General features: G+C 42.2%; 1 protein-coding gene across 2 annotated transcripts; it reads left to right on the top strand.

Moving 5' to 3' along the window:
* On the top strand, positions 1-8,731 carry LOC128629145 (GTPase IMAP family member 4-like). Of its 2 annotated transcripts, none has more exons than XM_053675697.1 (8): positions 1-106; positions 2,375-2,920; positions 4,265-4,311; positions 6,395-6,456; positions 6,562-6,611; positions 6,704-7,095; positions 7,806-7,943; positions 8,529-8,731. In XM_053675697.1, the coding sequence occupies exons 1-8, from the start codon at positions 91-93 to the stop codon at positions 8,568-8,570; spliced, it is 1,293 nt and encodes a 430-aa protein (XP_053531672.1). In that variant the 5' UTR covers positions 1-90; the 3' UTR covers positions 8,571-8,731. The 2 variants fall into 2 exon arrangements, with proteins under 2 accessions (XP_053531672.1, XP_053531673.1); XM_053675698.1 differs by lacking the exon at positions 1-106 and adding an exon at positions 520-688.
* The last annotated feature ends 9,902 nt before the right edge of the window (positions 8,732-18,633 follow it).

An 18,633-nucleotide genomic window follows, 5' to 3' on the forward strand; every position in this document is an offset into this window, starting at 1 on the left:
GCCCACACTCCAGTCCAATAGGTGGCGCTAATGCGCCAATTAGTTTGTCAACCGACGTTAAAATCAGAAGACCCTTAGCAGAGACACGAAATGGCGTCGGTTGAAGGTAGGGATTAAATAAAAATAATTCAGTTTAAACTGATGTAAATGACCAAGTCCGGGTTAAACAATATTCATAAACAACATTCCGGGTTCAATTCACTGATATTTGCACTTCAACGTGTTAATGTGTGTGTAATATTAAAAATGCGACTCGAAGGCACAAGTCACAGCGTAAACGTCTTAATCCAGGAAGTGTTTTCCTGTTCATCTATTTATATTAGGGATACACCAAATGTTCGGCAACCGAAATTATTCGCCGAGAATAGCAATAAATAAATAAATAAATAAATATACTTTGGGTGTTCGGCCGAATAAATTTGACCGAACACTGACGTGTGTGATGACGCGCCAAATAGCCTAGCAACCAGAGTGAGACGCGCGAATTTCACGACCTCCATTTCCGGCAGCGCGCTCGGTGCGATGAGGGGGCGCGCGCATGCACGTTCTACGTGAACGACCGCATGCTCTTCGGATGTTGACAACTGTTCTGCTGTAACTTTGTTTACATTGTTTACTGTGGACACGTTATCCGTCACGTAGTATTCCGTCACGTCGCGAGACGTAAGGGAGTAGAGTATGGAAGCAGGTAAAGACATTTATTTAAGGGCAGGCAGACAAATCCTGTATCTACTATAATATTCGGTGAGGTGTACAGGGACGCGAGCGGTGTATATCCCCAATAGAATCAGCTGTATAGAACCATTTTCTGCACTCTTGTCAATGCATATTTTAATGCAGTTTTAGTTGTAGTCTACAGAGTGTTCCATTCTTTCAGCAGTCAGTTATAGACCTAACATAGGCTATTCAAAGGGCTCAAAGATGACCACATCAAAATATTTTCATTTTACTTGTTTATTTATTTATTTAAAGTTATATTGTGCCTTGTTGGTAGCCTATGCCTCCTGGAATGAAAAAAAATGTTCATTGTTAAATAAATATTTTGAAATGTTAGTTTTTGACAAAATAGTAAAAAGCACATTTAGACTATTTAATTCATGCAATGGTGAAAAAATGGTAAAATAAATGGGAAAAACGTGTTCGGCCTTCGGCCAAGAATTTTCATTTCGGTGCATCCCTAGGTTATATTATAGTTTCATATCTTTACACGTGTTCAGTCTAATATGATGACTTCAGTCAATTTCTTGACTTATTTACTCGACTGAGTCCGTGTACGTTGCGCTCATTCGCTTTTGGTTTAAAATTATAAAACAAAATACAAATAAAGACGCGTTCATTAATTTATTGTTTTAATATTGAAGATTATATTACTAATCAACTATGTTTAAAACTCCATTTTTGCTGAAAAATGCAAATTATTTAAAATGTGCCTCTTTTATAGTTTCTTGCATTCTTATTTTTTGAGCTGGAGATATTAGGGACCGAGCACCGAAAGTGCCGCACCGAAAGTGCCGCGCCTCCGGTGCAAACCCGAGGTGCAGGGCCCTATTGTTTTCGGCATGTTTGTTTATTTATTTATTTTTCATGCATTCGTGTGATTTTAAGAGCATAAACATACCTGAAACGTCAGGAAACTTGGCAGACGCATCAGGACCGGGGAAAATTTAAGTTACGTAGGGCGTGGTCGAGGAGGTCCATAGCACCCCCGAATGCAGGCAATGGTCGGGATGAAGTTGCTCCGATGTGCACAAGATTTACCACTGTCATTGCTCTCATGTCATGACTCCGCCAAACCGGAATGTGTTTTTAAATGTCTTTTGTATGTTAATAGTTATGTCATTTTAATTAGTCTATGGACAACATCGACGTTTTAACTCAGTGGGTGGAATTACCAGACGGTCCCTAAGGCAACATTTGCAAACATTATGCAAGTATGTCATACATAGCTAATATCTCCAACTCAAAGAATAAGACAAGAAGAAAGTATAAATGAGGTATATTTGAAGTCTTTTGCATTTTTGAGCAAAAATTGGGTTAATGCCCACTGGTGGTTCATGTTTTCTGTTAGTGAATGCCCACTGGTAGTTAATACCTACTGGTGGTTAATGTTTACTGTTAGTTAATACCCACTGGTAGTTAATACCTACTGGTGGTTAATGTTTACTGTTAGTTAATGCCCGCTGGTGGTTCATGTTTACTGTTAGTTAATGCCCACTGGTGGTCCATGTTTACTGTTAGTTACTGTTGTTTACAGTAATACCTGTGATCAGTGTTATACATCCTGCTCATTAAGGAAAATTCCCTATGATGATATGACTGTGATCAGCTATTTGCTGGTAGATTAATTATTCTATTTCCTATTCTATTTTCACAGTGCCAGAGCTGAGGATTATTATTTTGGGGAAAAGTTTTCCACAGACCTCCACTGTGGGAAACTTCATCCTGGGCAGATCAGCATTTGAGACTGAAGATCCTCCACATTCAGTAGAGCTTTACTGTGAGAGTGTCGGAGGACATGTGGAGGGAAGATACATCACCATCATCAACGCACCTCATCTGTACGACCCTAAACTCTCTAATGAGGAGCTGAATCGGAAAATAAAAGAGTGCGTTTCACGTTCTAGACCTGGACCTCATGCATTTTTACTTGTGGTACAGCCTCATGACTTTACACAGGAAGACAGAAACCTACTGAGATACATCCTGAACTCCTTCGGCGATCAAGCTATAAACTACTCCATTGTGATAAACACAGACAGTGGATTTAATACATCAGAAGATGAATTAAGATTCACTGCCATTCAGGAGTTAACAGAGGAATGTCATGGGAGGCATCACAGTTTTTCACAGTTACACGAATCGAGCAGGAGCTCAGTTTGTCAGCTGTTTGAGAAGATAGAGAAGTCGTTTAAACCTGATGGTGAGCCTGCTGCAGAACTACAGGTTTTCCTCAAGACACAATCAAGACAAACCAGTTAAATGTAACAGGAAGTGTTAAAAGGAAAAGCCAGACACTCTCTGCGATGCACACACACTCAAATCTCCGATTCTCACACCAACCTACATTACCCTTAATGCACTGCACCTGAATATTAACCATTTACTCCAATGTATTTTCATATCACCTACACAAATTCTGTTAAACTTCTTTTATCTAGATAATGAAAAAGCATGCGTGTGACCTGCGGCACACCTGAAATTATACGGAATCCTGCTTCAAAGGCTCTCCGAGCAGTGAATGGTGGCAGCATTGAAACAGAAAATATACAGCCACTAATTTCCATACTTTAATTAGGATGAATTTCCATTGATCCACAGTACATAATGACTTTATTATTTTATAATCATAGAATTATGGTGTGACACCCTGGTTTTATGAGGAATTGATTAGACAGGAGGTAGGAGTGAGGAGGAACGGTGCTGTATTTGTTTGGCTTGTATCTCTGTACTTTCAGAACAATTCGGACATCAGTCAAAAACAAGAAAACATGCTCTCATTCTCCCTGACTCCGCCCTCCATTCACAAACTAGCGTTTAACCATACTTCTGACACAACAAACGACAAATCTTAATTTGACGCAAATCTTAACACACAGATCTTAATTAATAATCTTTAAAAATATATATTAAAATCCTCTACTGTGAGCACTTTATATACACTTAAATCAAAATTATTCACCCCCATTGCAAATCAAGTTTATTGACAGAATGTACAGACTTTCAGCTGTTTGCGATAAACAAATGCAATTGTAACAGTTCAACACAATGAATGCTTCAAGTGTTTTTTTGCCAAATTCAACTGAAGTGGAACTTATAATGACTTCTCCAGTCTCAAAATTATTCACCAGCTGAATAGAATCCCTCACAACAGCACAAGTATGCAGAGCAGGTGTTGTCCCAAGCACACTTGATCAGGGGCTTCATTAACTGCACCAGGTGTGCTTGAGCTGGAACACGTGAAATACCTGAACTGGCTAGGGGTAGAAAACGTATGAAATACCTGGAACAGGACAGAAAAAGGAAGCTGTCAATGGCTGCAACTAGATTTCTGAGAAGGCAGGGTGTGAGAAACCCTCGAGTGATTGCAAAAGACCTGCACGTACACTTAGCAGAATTTTAGATATTATAAATAAGCTACTAGTCAGTAACAGACCCTCCAAAAGGTTACATTCAGTACTTGAGTGGAATTTCTGTGAACCTCTGTCTAAAAAAAAATCATAACATGTATTGTCTCCTAACTGCTGTTTTTACATTTTATTCACAGACTTGACCGCTCACCAGAAACAAGATGAGCGAGCAGTACAAGGACAGGTAAGCAGATTCTTATTCAGTCCTGGTCAGATATCAGCTTTCTAGGGTTGAGCTGTACTAAAATTTCCATACCCGTGTACTGACTGACATGGTATGTTCCAGAAAAAAACTAGGACTTAGGCTTACACACACACACACACACACACACTGTAACATTCTGAAGCAGAGAATGAACAGTATGCAGTATTCCAGCATGATAATGACCCCAAACACATCTCCAAGACGACCACTGCCTTGCTAAAGAAGCTGAGGGTGAAGGTGATGGACTAAACCCTATTGAGCATCTGTGGGGCATCCTGAAATGGAAAATGGAGGAGCACAAGGTCTCTAACATCCACCAGCTCCGTGATGTCATCATGGAGGAGTGGAAGAGGACTCCAGTAGCAACCTGTGAAGCTCTGGTGAACCCCATGCCCAAGAGGGTTAAGGCAGTGCTGGAAAATAATGGTGGCCACACAAAATATTGACACTTTGGGCCCAATTTGGACATTTTCACTTAGGGGTGTACTCACTTTAGTTTCCAGATGTTTAGACATTAATGCAGGGGTCGGGAACCTTTTTGGCTGAGAGAGCCATGAACGCCACATATTTTAAAATTCAATTCCGTGAGAGCCATACAATATGTTTAAAACTAAATACAAGTAAATGTGTGCATTTATATAAGACCAGCACTTTTAAAGTACAATAAGTCTCTGAATTATTTTTAATAACGTTGTTATGCTGTTGCTAACCAATGATGAATAAAGTACTTCGTACCATTAATGCGACTTCTGGTGCTGCATGGTTTTGCTGATGGCTTTGTAGTCTGTTGATACGTGGTGAGGTTAAGTTTCATGCAGGCGTTGAGACTTCCATCCGTTAAACGTGATCGTGGGTTGGTCTTAATGTTCTTTAGATGTGAAAAAGGCTGCCCACATGCATACGTAGAGCCAAACATTGTCAGTACAGCAATACTCACACGCTGCAGTGTGTGCTATGTGACGGGAAGCGCGTTCCAAGTTTTGACAATCAGCTGGTCCTCGGGTTGAAGTTTTTTCATTTCTCCCCACTTGTGTTTGCTCGCCAACTCTACTTGCTGTCGTGCAGGTCTTTCCAAATCTTCATTCAGTGACTTGAACTTATTCACCCACGTGTCTGAGGGCTTCAGGTCAGCAGCTTGCAGCTCAAAATCTCTGACGGAGACACCGGAGATGTAACTCAGGTCGGCGCTGTCCACTGCACACTCGTGTGGATGGGTGATGAACTTAAAAAGACGAGAGCGCTCACGAAATTCTCCAAAGCGCGCTTTGAATGACTGCAGGAGATTAGATGTGAAGCCCGCGATGTAGTACGGCGTGTGTCGAAGTGCCACTTTATATTTGACCGTTTCATCGATGCAATGTTATCACTGCATATTAGACACACTGCAGAACCTGCTCTCTCCACAAAGGCGAATTCCTCTGTCCATTCCTGCTGAAAAGTACGATACTCATCTTTTTTTCTTTTAGCCATCTTCTTCGATAAAAGGGTTTCTGCAATTAGCTAGCTGACTACTTGATTAAAAGGAGGGAAGTTTACTTCCTGACATCACAACGACCCGTGTACGTTACGCATTATCCAATAAAAATTTGGTGTTGTCCCGGAGGACAGCTGTGATTGGCTCCAGCCACCTGCAACCATGAACATGAGCGGTAGGAAATGAATGGATTGAAATACATGAGAATGTTTTATATTTTTAACGTTATTATTTTTTTATTATTAAAGATTTGTCTGCGAGCCAGATGCAGCCATTAAAAGAGCCACATCTGGCTCGCGAGCCATAGGTTCCCGACCGCTGCATTAATGGCTGTGTGTGGAGTTATTTTGAGGGGACAGCAAATTTACACTGTTACACAAGTTTACACTGTTACACACACACACATTGTTAGATATAACGACTAATCAAATAACAAATAATATTTACGGACAGACTGAAGGCTTTCCTGGTGATTTGCTCTTTTTAAATGACCGAAGCTGAAAGTCCGCCCTCTGGCTGATGTGCGCATGCGCGTTGTTGTTGTTCTCTGTTGACTGCGTATTTCTCAATCTGATGTCACACACTTAGGGAGTGCGGCTCTTCTCTCAGTACCTTCATGTGGAAAGCAGATCATCATCATCAACAATGAGGCGAGTAGGTTTTCTTACTCCTATCTGTGACTCTTTAACAATAATAATAATAGTAATAATAATAAAATTCATTGACTGTGTGGAATCTTCTCTCTGACTATTTAGTAAACAAGATAAAATTGAGAAGGACTTCCTTCTTCCGGATCTCAAAAAAGGTAAATGTTTATAAACATGTCTACGACTAAACTCTGATGTTAAATAATACATAAGCGTCGGTGTGGTTGTGATTAATTCTATGCTTGTTTAGATGGGGTGAAGCTTTATCTCCAGAAGATCAGAAAAGTTGCTTCAGATAACAGGGGGTCAGAGATTAAACTGAAAAAGGTAGAAGAGTACAGTTTCAAGGTCGGAACTTTGGAAGAAACATCGTACAAAGATGAGCCCGACATGGTCGATGAGTGGGAGCAGTTCTACCTCCCAGAACACATGTTCATGGAGGTGATTGGTGTTTTTGAGGAGTTCCCCTGTTGCTCCCCCAATGGTGATCTGGTGCTGATGGTGTGTGAGGACGAGAAGGTGTTTGCTTTTGAAGATGAGACGCTGCATCTCGTCTCAAACAACCTCGAAGAGCTGTTTAAGAACGGCCTCCAGTTTCCAGGAACCGAAGAGTATTACCGTGGGCAAACCTTTGAGGACATGGTGAGTTCATCAGTGTTTCTCATTTAAATTCACACTAAATGAACTCTTTCATGTAACGTGTCTACACTTATGGAGAATCAATACGAGGCTGTTTTTAAGAAAAGATGCCAAGTGTAATTTAACACAAACCAGATACTGTTTGTCTTTCTGAACACCTCTGATAGATCTTTACAAACCTTTTACACAATATCACAGATCAAATTCTCCAGTGAGCATCTTTGTTTACTATTTTATTTAATTTAACAGTTTTATGTTTAGCAATTACAGTGAATTGTAAATAATAACCTAATATAAAAATGATGTAATTAAATATTATTTATTTAAAAAACATCTCGGTGCAGACTCTTTAATTAATGCATTTTATGTTTGTTTTATTAAAGATAAGAGTTTAGTTTGTTTTTACCTCCTTAATCAGCTGCGTCATGCAACAGTCTCAGGACATATATATATTTTTAACATCAACAGTATCACTTCATGTTTTTTCTTAGACTAACTTTACAGGAAAATATCATTTCTGCAATTAAAACAAGTCAAATAAAGTGCATGAAAAGGTTAATGTAACTTCTCAGGAGCAGGTTATCCTGTACATTCTGAAATGGGGTTAAATATTGGGATTAGTGAAAGATTACCGTTATGTTTAATGTAAATGTACAAGGTTTAAGCGTGTGAAACTTTGCTGATAAATGCTGCTTTTTCGTGTCTGTCTGTAGACCGAAGAAGATTGGGACAGGGTGAGGGAATCAGACGGATTGAAGGAGAAGAGGAAGGAATACCAGGAACTGCTGGAGAGTATGAAGGACTCCTTTCTCAACAACCTGAACCTCATCATGGGGAGAAAGCGAGTCGTGGTGAGAAATACAGAGTGGTGTTTACTGAGCTGTCGCTATCGCTATCTGAGATATAAATAATTATAGGCCAGAGTACGCCTAATAAATCTTTATTCAGCGTGTTTCATGTATATTTTACAACACAAAGTGCTTAACGACCGACCATGGAAATAACCATTTCAATAATTTCTTGCAAATTTATACATTTTTATAAATATTTTATTACTTATTTTATTGCTGTACATCGGTGAGCACTCTAAGTTGTACAATATAAATGTTTTTGTCTTTTAAAGTGTCAGGACCACTTTAAACTTTTAAAAGTGACTAATAGGCAGAAAATAAGTAAATAAATAAAAATGTAAAAACTAAATCAATTGTCACTGATGCACATATAAGGCGTGTGAGCCTTTTTATATTTAAGATAACAAAGTAATGCTTCACATGACCTATAAATTATATACATTTACCATAAATACAAGAAACAAATTGGAAGAAAAAATGGACAATTACCTTTATTGATGCAGTTTAACTGCCTGTAATGATGATGATGATGATGATGATGATGAGCACTGTAACTACTTTATATTTGTCTGTGTTTCTCTACAGCCAATCCCTGATCCTGAGGAAAAGCCATCAGTGTCTGTTTGAAACATGCAGTAAGATTAAAATCATCTGGGTTTGGATCACATGTGTGTCATTTATTTCCTGTGTCTCTGTAGAGTTTAGCTGAAGCCCTGAACCTCACTGTAAAATCTCACTGATGTCCCACACGGTTCAAGTAAATAATAAAATCTTTATTAATCAGAGAATCTTGTTTGTTATTTGATGTGTTTCAGTTGCAGTTTAAAAGCAGGTGTGGTGTGTGTGTGTGTGTGTGTGTGTGTGTGTGTGTATATATATGTGTATGTGTATATATATATATATATATATATATATATATATATATATATATATATATATATATATATATATATATATATATAATGAGCTTTATCTTTAGAGGGCCAATACTTTTGAAACTCAATGCAAGTCTATGGGAAATTTTCCAACATTGAGCTTCCGTACCGGGAATGCCGACATTCTGATCGCTTCCAAAAGTCGTAGCACATGTCTCCTCAATAAGCCGATCATTTGACACCTCTCCCGTCTAGTTATGTGCCAAAAAAAGTTGAAAAATAATTAATAATAATAAGTAGTATGCCGAATAACAATAGTAGTAATTATTGGCGCCCTGACGCCAACGGCTCTCGAAATTTTGGTGCCGTACGAGTCGGGCTCTCAAAAGTATTGGCGCCCTACGTGTCCGCCACTCAAGTATTGGCGCCCTACGCGGCCGCCGCTCGAAAGTATTGGTGCCCTTAGCGTCCAGCTCTCAAAAGTATTGGAGCACTACACGGCCAGCTCTAACAGTGCTGGTGCCCTATCTGTCCGGCTCTCAAAAGTATTGGAGCCCTACGCATCCGGCTCTCGAAAGTATTGGAGCCCTACGCGTCCGGCTCTCGAAAGTATTGGAGCCCTACGCGTCCGGCTCTCGAAAGTATTGGTGCCCTTAGCGTCCGACACTCAAAAGTATTGGCACCCTTAGTGTCCGGCACTCGAAAGTATTGATGTCCTACACGTCCGGCTCTCGAAAGTTTTGCTGCCCTATCTGAATTTTGCCACGCAAGCACCACTCACATTTTCTTCAGGAAATGTACCATTCTAGTTAGTGATGCTTGAAAAGCACTACTATTGTTATTCAGCATACGTATTATTATTATTATTATTATTATTATAATTATAATAATTATTATTCTTCCACTTTTTTCGGCACGTAACTAGTCCTGCACCGTTTGTCGGAGATCGACGGTTGAGGTGTCAAATCGATCAGTTTATTGAGGAGAGGTGTGCTATGTATTAGGGAAGCGGTCGGAATGCCGATTCCTGGTACGGAAGCTCAAATTCGGAAAATTTCCTATAGATTTGCATTGAGTTTCGAAAGTATTGGCCCTTTCAAGAGAAAGCTGTAACAGAATTGCCTCCATACACATTCGGCTCTAAAATGTATTGGTGCCCGATCAGTTCTGCTCTCGGAAGTATTGGCACCCCACCTGGCTGGCTCTCCAAAGTATGTGCGCCCTACACGGCTGGCTCTAAAACGCATTGCTGCACTACATGGCCGGCTCTATCAGTACTGGCAGCCAGTCTGTCCGGCTCTCGAAAGTATTGGCGCCCTACACGGTCGGCTCTAAGAATGATGATGGATGAATGAATGCCTTTTATTGTCACTATACACATGTACAATGAAATTAAGAGCCACTCCTTTTTGTTCCGTGCCAACATGTAAATAAAATAAACAAGATAAATAAACAAGATATTGGGGTGGGGTACTATGAAATGCACAGTTCTGAGACACTATATACATATACTGTGAAATTAGTACATGTTTGTGTTTAGAATGGTTATAGCTTTTGGGAAAAAATATTCTTAAATCTATTAGTCCTTGTTCTGATGCACCTGTAACGTCTCCCTGAGGGCAACAGTTTAAACATCAGAGCCAGGGTGAGAGCTGTCCTTAATGATGGTTTTTCCTCTGCTGAGGCAACGGGAGGTGTAAAAATCCATCAGGGAGGGCAGAGGGCAGCCAATGATCTGTGCTGCTCTTATTACTCTCTGAAGCCTCTCCCTGTCTGCCGCGGTGCAGCTTCCGTACCACACCTTGATACAGTATGTCAGCAGGCTCTCGACGGATGAGCGGTAGAAGGTCAGCAGCAGATCGGGGTCCAGATTGTACTTCCTGAGAACCCTCAGGAAGTGTAGCCGCGTTTGAGCCTTCTTGATAACCGCTGTGATGATGTCCGTCCAGGAGATGTCTGCAGAGATAAGGACGCCAAGAAACCGGACGGTGTGGACCCTCTCCACACACTCACCATTAATGTAAAGTGGGGCCAGCTCAGTGTTGTGTTTCCTGAAGTCTACAATGAGTTCCTTGGTTTTCTTGGTGTTTAGAGTCAGATTGTTCTTTGAACACCAGGCTGCCAAGTTTAGGACCTCCTCTCTGTAGGCTACCTCATCTCCCTTTGAGATGAGTTTGACCACCGTGGTGTCGTCAGCAAACTTGACGATAAGATTATTATTGTGGAACGGACTACTGTCGTATGTGTAGAGACAGTACAGGAGGGGGCTCAGCACACAGCCCTGTGGAGAACCTGTGCTCAACGTGCGAGTGGAGGAGAGGTGGGGTCCGAGTCTCACTGTCTGCGACTGGTTGGTGAGAAAGTCCTTTATCCAGGCACATGCAAGGGGGGGGCAAGAGTGACCAATTTGGTGATGAGCATATCCGGAATGATTGTATTAAAAGCCGAACTGTAATCCACAAAAAGCATCCGGACGTAGCTCTGTCTCTGCTCTAGATGTCAACACAGAGTGGACAGCTACGGCGATAGCATCCTCTGTGGATCTGTTTGCGCGAGAAGCAAACTGATAAGGATCGAAGTCTGGGGGGAGGTAGTCCTTGATGTGCTGAAGAACCAATCTCTCAAAGCACTTCATGATAACTGGAGCGAGGGCCACAGGACGATAATCATTCAGGCTAGTGGTGGGAGACTTCTTTGGCACTGGAATGATTGTGGCTGATTTTAGGCAGGACGGGATGACTGCTTGTGCCAGGGAGAGATTGAAGATTCTGGTAAAGATGTGGGCAAGCTGGTGGGCACACGATCTGAGCACCTTACCAGGTACTCCGTCTGGGCCAGCAGCCTTCCTGGGGTTCACTGCCAGAAACATCCGTCTAACATCGTGTTCCCTCACAGTAAGTAGAGTGGTGCAGGAACCAGGAGTGGATGGAGGCAGGGCTGGACTGGTGCGGGAGCCAGATGAGGGTGGAGGTAAGGCTGGAGCAGATGAGCGCTGTTGTTGTGATGTTTCAACGTGAGCACACAAGCAATTTAGCTCTTCTGCCAGCATCGCACTCAGGTCTCCTGTTGTCGCATCACGGCCTCTGTAGTTTGTGATGTCTTGTATGCCCTGCCACACCTCTCGTTTATTTTTACTGGACAGGTGGGACTCTATGCTCCTCTTATGGTCCGCCTTAGCTTCCTTAATACCTCCTTTCAGGTTGGCATGAGCGGCTCTATACAGAGCTCTATTACCAGATCTGAAGGCAGCGTCGTGGGCTATGAGGAGTGTGCGGACCTGTTTGGTCATCCAAGGTTTCTGGTTTGGGAAAACCCGAATGTTTTTGTCCACAGTCACATTTCCGATACAGAACGTGGTATAGTCCAGTACCGTTCCAGTTAATGTTTCTAGCTCTTGATGTTCAAATAAATCCCAGTCTGTCTGTTCGAAGCAGTCCTGTGGATTGGAGAATGCATCGTCAGGCCAGGTGGTAACGGTCTTTATAGTGACACTGCGTCTGAGGGGGGTGTGGGCAGGGGAGAGCAGGAGGGAGAGGAGGATAGGAGGAGGAGAGGAGGATGGCCTGATTGGCCGAGGTGTGGGAAAGGTATGGCTCTATACGCATGCTTAATGTTGGAGTAAACATGATCCAGAGTGTTCGCCCCTCTAGTAAAACACTTAAAATGTTGATAAAATTTCGGGAGCACAGACTTCAAGTTCGCCTTATTAAAATCTCCTGCAATTATGTGAACACCGTCGGGGTAAGCCCACTGCTGTTCGTTTTTGGTGTTCAACAGGAGAGAGAGCACAGTGTTCACATTGGCGTCGGGTGGAATATACACAGCCGTGATAATCACTACTGTTAGCTCTCTCGGTAGAAAAAAGGGCCGACATCTTATAGACATGTACTCGAGGTCAGGGGAACAATGTTTATCTATCATTGTTCCGTTATTACACCAATTCTCATGCACATACATACAGAGCCCCCCCGTCCTCAGTCCTGTCCCAGCGGAGCATAGTACGACCTGCTAGCAGCAATGCTAGCATTGGGTATCCTCGGATGAAGCCAGGTTTCAGTAATAATCAAAACACAACAAACACGAACGTAGCGATTTCCAGCTAGTTGTAATTCCAAATTGTCCGTTTTATGCACTAGGGATCTGGCATTGGAGAGAACCAGGCTCGGTAAAGGTGGCTTGTGTGGTTGTTTTCTTAGCCTTAACATAACACCAGATCTGCATCCCCGCTTTTGCTTTGCTTCCTCTCCCTCCTCCGTCTGCGCCGCCTTCTGAACCCGACAACAATCTACGGAGAGCCCGGCAATCTCGCTATGTCGTCTGGGATGTTGTGTGTGTGATGAAAGACTCTCGAAATAGGTATTCGGTGTTGGTCCCAAATATCCATAAGGTTCTGGCTTGTATAGCGAATGTTCGCAGAACCGATAATACACACACAAGTAATGAAGAAAAAAAGAGCACTGAAAGGAGAGCGTATTGGCGTCGGACACTACGTGCTCTAAAACTATTTCCGCCCATTACAGACGGCTCTAAACAGTATTGGCGCCCTACGTGTCCGGCACTCGAAAGTATTGGCGCCCTACACAGCTGGCTCTCAAAAGTATTGGCGCCCTACGAGTCCGGCTCTCAAAAGTATTGGCGCCCCACACGGCCGGCTCTTAGAATTATTGACACCCTATGCATCTGGCACCCAAAAGTATTGGCGCCCTACGCGTCCTGCTCTCGAAAGTATTGGCGTCCTACGCGTCCGGCACTCGAAAGCATCGGCGCCCTACGCGTCTGGCTCTCGAAAGTATTGCCGCCCTACGCAGCCGGCTCTCGGAAGTATTGGCGCCCTTCGTGTCCAGCACTCAAAAGCATTGGCGTCCTTCGCCATCGACTTTCAAAAGTATTGGCACCCTTTCTGTCTGGCTCTCAAAAGTATTGGCGCCCTATGCGTCTTGCTCTCAGAAGTATTGGCGCGCTTCGCCATCAGCTCTCAAAAGTATTGGCGCCCTTCTCCTCCGGCTCTCAAAAGTATTGTCGCCCTACGCCTTCGACTCTCGAAAGTATTGGTGCCCTTTGCGTCCGGTATTCAAAAGTATTGGTGCCCTTAGTGTCCAGCTCTCGAAAGTATTGGCACCCAACGCCTCTGGCTCTCGAAAGTATTGGTGGCATATGCGTATGGCTCTTGAAAGTATTGGCGCCCTATGCGTCCGCCGCTCAAAAGTATTGGCGCCCTATGCGTCCGGTGCTCAAAAGTATTGGCGCCCTTAGCGTCCAGCTCTCAAAAGTATTGGAGCACTACACGGCCAGCTCTAACAGTGCTGACGCCCTATCTGTCCGGCTGTCGAAAGTATTGGCGCCCTTTGCCATCGGCTCTCGAAAGTATTGGCGCCCCGTCCCGGTTTCACCGCGTCAAGCACCACTCACATTTTCTTCAGGAAATGTACCAGTCTAGTTGTTTTTGTTATCTCCTATTAAGGTGGAGAGATAGACTTTTCTAGCATCGCTAAGAGATTTTCTATAGTTCAGTAGGCTCTCCTTCCATGCTGTTTGAAATATTACCAATTTGGTTTGACGCCATTTATATTCTAATTGTCGAGTGGTCTGTTTTAAGGTACGCGTTTTATCGTTATACCAGGGTGCTAATTTTTTCTCTCTAATTCATTTTCTTTTGCGTAGAGCCACTCTATCTAGCATGTAGCGGAGACTTGACTCTAAGCATTCAGTCGCCTGATCGATTTCTATTGGATCAGACGGTGATCCAAATCTAATTGATCTCTCTGGAAGGTTATTGATGAAGCTCGGTGCAGTAGCTGATCTGAAAGTACGTTTTACGCAGTAGAGAGGCGAGGTGGAAATATTATGATCAATCCATATTATGAACGAGATAAGGTAATGGTCTGAGACAACTTCTGTGGAAAAATTACAATATGTTCTATATTTAATCCGTATGTTAGATGAGGTCAAGAGTGTGACCACCATTATGAGTCGGCCCGATTACGCTCTGATTAACCCCTACTGAATCTAAGATGGACACAACTGCTGTTCTCAGAGGGGCTTCTGGGTTATCAAAATGAATATTAAAATCACTGAAGATTAATGCTTTATCTACAGAAACAACCAGGTTTGAGATAAAGTCTGCAAATTCACTAAGAAATTCAGTATATGGCCCTGGGGGTCTGTAAATAATAATTAGAGGAATTGACTTTTTTTGCGGCTACATAAGTTATACTGGTATAAAGAATTTCAGAAGAATTAAATTTATAACTAGGTTTATGTGTGACACCTAGATTTTGACTACGGATGAGACCAACACCTCCTCCTCTACCAGTTGAACGAGGCTGATGTAGATAACTGTATCCAGGAGGACTGGCTTCATTTAACGCTATGTACTCATTTGGTTTAGTCTAAGTTTCCGTTAAAGACATTGAATTACATTCCTGATCAGTAATGATTTTGTTACCAATAAGAGGCTTAGATGCAAGAGATCTAATGTTTAATAGTCCTAACTTCAGATTAAAGGTGCTGGATGTGTATTCAGTATGATCTAATTTTATGTTAATTATGTAGGTTACTAAAACAACCTTTCCGAACTTTTCTATGTATTTGTATAGCTCGGGGAACAGACACAGTCTCTATAGTATGTACTACAGGTGTTGGACTATTAATTGAACATCGATTATAATGAACGTTATTGTACGTTAATGTTATTGTAGGAAGATGTACTTATGGTAGGTAGTCACTTGGTATGTAGCATCTTGGAGATGTTGTCTGACAGCAGTTCCGCTCCGAGGCTGCTGGGGTGCAGGCCATCAGGACGAAACAACCCAGGACGCTCCCAGAACAGATTCCAGTTATTAACAAACACCAGATTCTGTTCATTACACCAAGAAACTAACCAGTCATTTAAAGCAAGAAGTCTACTGAACTTTTCAGCTCCACGTCTGTATGTGGGAAGAGGTCCAGAGACGATGATGTTCGTGGTGGGTGATCTGCCTCGTACCGTCTCGATCAGGCTGGCGAAGTCCTTTTTCAGAACCTCCGTCTGCCGCAGCCTGATGTCGTTCGCCCCCGCGTGCAGCACGACCACTCCAATACGCTCGTCCTTCTTCAGGATCCCGGACACCTGCGCAGCGACAACAAGGACCCGAGCACCAGAAAAACAATGTGTGTGCACCTTACCCTTTGTTGAAGCGATGCGGACATTTTGCACAATGGAGTCCCTGACAATCACAGCGTTTGTTCTGGTCTGATGGAGAGGGGCGAAGTGGTTCCTGGTTGGGATCTCGAACACCAGAGGCTCTGGCCTTTTGCTGCTGGTGCACCCAAGGTCCGTGATGACGGAGACCTTGGCTGGGAAAGTCTTGGGTGCACGGTCCCTGCACAGAGAAACACACGGCGTAGAGGGCCTGGGAGTGATAATTCCAAGCTGCGTGCTTACCTTGGATCTGTAGACAGAGGCACAAGATGTTTCCAGTGCGGTTCTTCACTCCAGCAGCTGGGCCTGCTTGTCGAGTAGGTCATGGATCTGTTTCTCCACATCCTCCAGTTCCAGCAGCACCATGTGCAGCTCGAGCAAATCCTCATCTGCACTCAAAAGTTGAGAAACAACAGACGTAATGTAAAAAATAAAATAAATTAAATTAAATGATATATATATATATATATATATATATATATATATATATATATATATATATATATATATATAGAGAGAGAGAGAGAGAGAGAGAGAGAGAGAGATTAGAAGTATAGCTTCCACTTGAGGGACACTGCTTCCTGTGACACTTCCTGCTTTCTCGGTTGCCAAATCATCAATGTCAAACTTTCTTTCAACAAGCAAATCATTAGACCCACATTAGACCATTAGACACAAACCAACAATAGACCCACAGCATTAACATCGCAGTTAGGGAAAACCATGGAGAGGCCGTGTACAAGGCAGTGTATGTAGCCCGATACTGTTTAATATTAAGACATATTTAATCAGGTTGGAGAAAATATAGGAAAGTCGCTTCATGCGGATGATGGGGAACTCTGGGTTAGAGGTCGGAATATAGAATATTTAAGAAAGAAAATGCAACATGCAATAGGTAAAGTAGAACAGTGGGCAAATGAATGGGGATTTAAACTATTAATTTCAAAATCATAAGGTATATGTTTCTCTAAACGTCATAAAACAGTACCACTTAAATTATATGGGATAGATCTTGAACAGGTCAAGGCTGTGAGATTTTTAGGAGTGATCTTTGATGAGAAGCTGACCTGGGGTCCTCACATTGATAAAATTAAGAACAAATGTAAAAAGATGAATAATGTTCTGAGATGTCTGTCAGGGCGAGACTGGGGAGCAAGTAGGGCATCGCTCATAAATATCTATCAGGCTCTTATGAGGGCCGCCATTGATTATGGCTGCATGGCATACATGTCTTCATCACAATCAAATCTTAAAAAGCTCGATATGGAACAGACACAAGCACTCCGGATCTGTACTAGAGCATTTAAATCATCACCAGTGACTGCGTTACAGATTGAGACAGGAGAGCTGCCGTGTTACAGGAGGGTTAAGATCATGCTGGCATATTGGGTAAATCTACAAGGGCATAGCAGGGTGCACCCCACGAAAGCCATCTTACAAGAATGCTTAGAGTTTTATAGGACCAACTTTAATAGCTTTGGATGGTTAGGAAATGCAAAGGCACAAAATGCAGGTCTCAGTCAGCTACAAGTAAACCCCATTGTGGCAATACCAAATGTACCACCCTGGAGATTCATAAAACTATCTGTAGATACAAGATTACAACAAATATTAAAAGAGAATTCTAAAATAGCACCACAAGGGATAATAACTCAAAACTATATGGACCAATATCAGGATAAATTACTCATATATAGATGGGTCAAAACAGCCTGAGACAGGCCACACTGGTGCGGCTTTTTTCATTCCCCGGTATGAAGTAGTAGTCAAAAAAAGGGCGACCGATCATCTATGAGTGTACACTGTAGAATTATTAGGAGTCCTATTGGTACTGCAGTGGCTGGGAAAAAACCCATCAGAGGCAAGATGTTGCTATAGCTTCTGACAGTCTATCAGCACTATCAAGCATACAGTCTGAGAAAACATCATGCAGACAAGACATTGTTTACCAAATACTTTATCTGCTTCTCATACTTCATGCTAAGGGGCTGAATGTTTCCTTCTTCTGGGTTCCTGCACATGTAGGGGTAGAAGGAAATGAAACTGTGGATGTACTGGCAAAAAGATCGATAAAGCATGAAACAGTTGATATACAAATACCATTAAATAGAGCAGAGATCAAAACCATTATAAAGGGACACACACACATAAATTATGGCAGGAACACTGGGACACCGCTGACACCGGACGACACATATATACCATACAAAAATAAGTAGGCATGAGTGTGAGGCAGGGCAGAAACCCAAAGGAAGAGATGATAATTACGCGTCTTAGAATAGGTGCATGGCTTAAATCTAGCATTCAACAGAATAGGAAAACACCCCACTGGACTCTGCACACACTGCAGTATACAAGAGACTGTAAAAGACATTCTGTTAGACTGCAAAAAAAAAGGTATGAGGAGGAAAGGACTGAGCTAGAGATGCAGATTGGAAAACAAAACATGACACTAGAGAACTTGCTGGGGAAAACATCTGGGAAAATGCATGGTCCCCTAATAAACTATCTGAAAAATACTGGGATAAGTGAGAGACTTTAGTACTCTAGTAGGAATATCTAGTATATAGTTATTTGTTTATCATTTATTTATTACTATTTTTTACCCCAGCCAATCTGCTGCCCACACTCCAGT

The sequence above is a fragment of the Ictalurus punctatus genome, chromosome 25, assembly GCF_001660625.3.
Source record: "Ictalurus punctatus breed USDA103 chromosome 25, Coco_2.0, whole genome shotgun sequence".
Classification (NCBI taxonomy): Eukaryota; Metazoa; Chordata; class Actinopteri; order Siluriformes; family Ictaluridae; genus Ictalurus; species Ictalurus punctatus.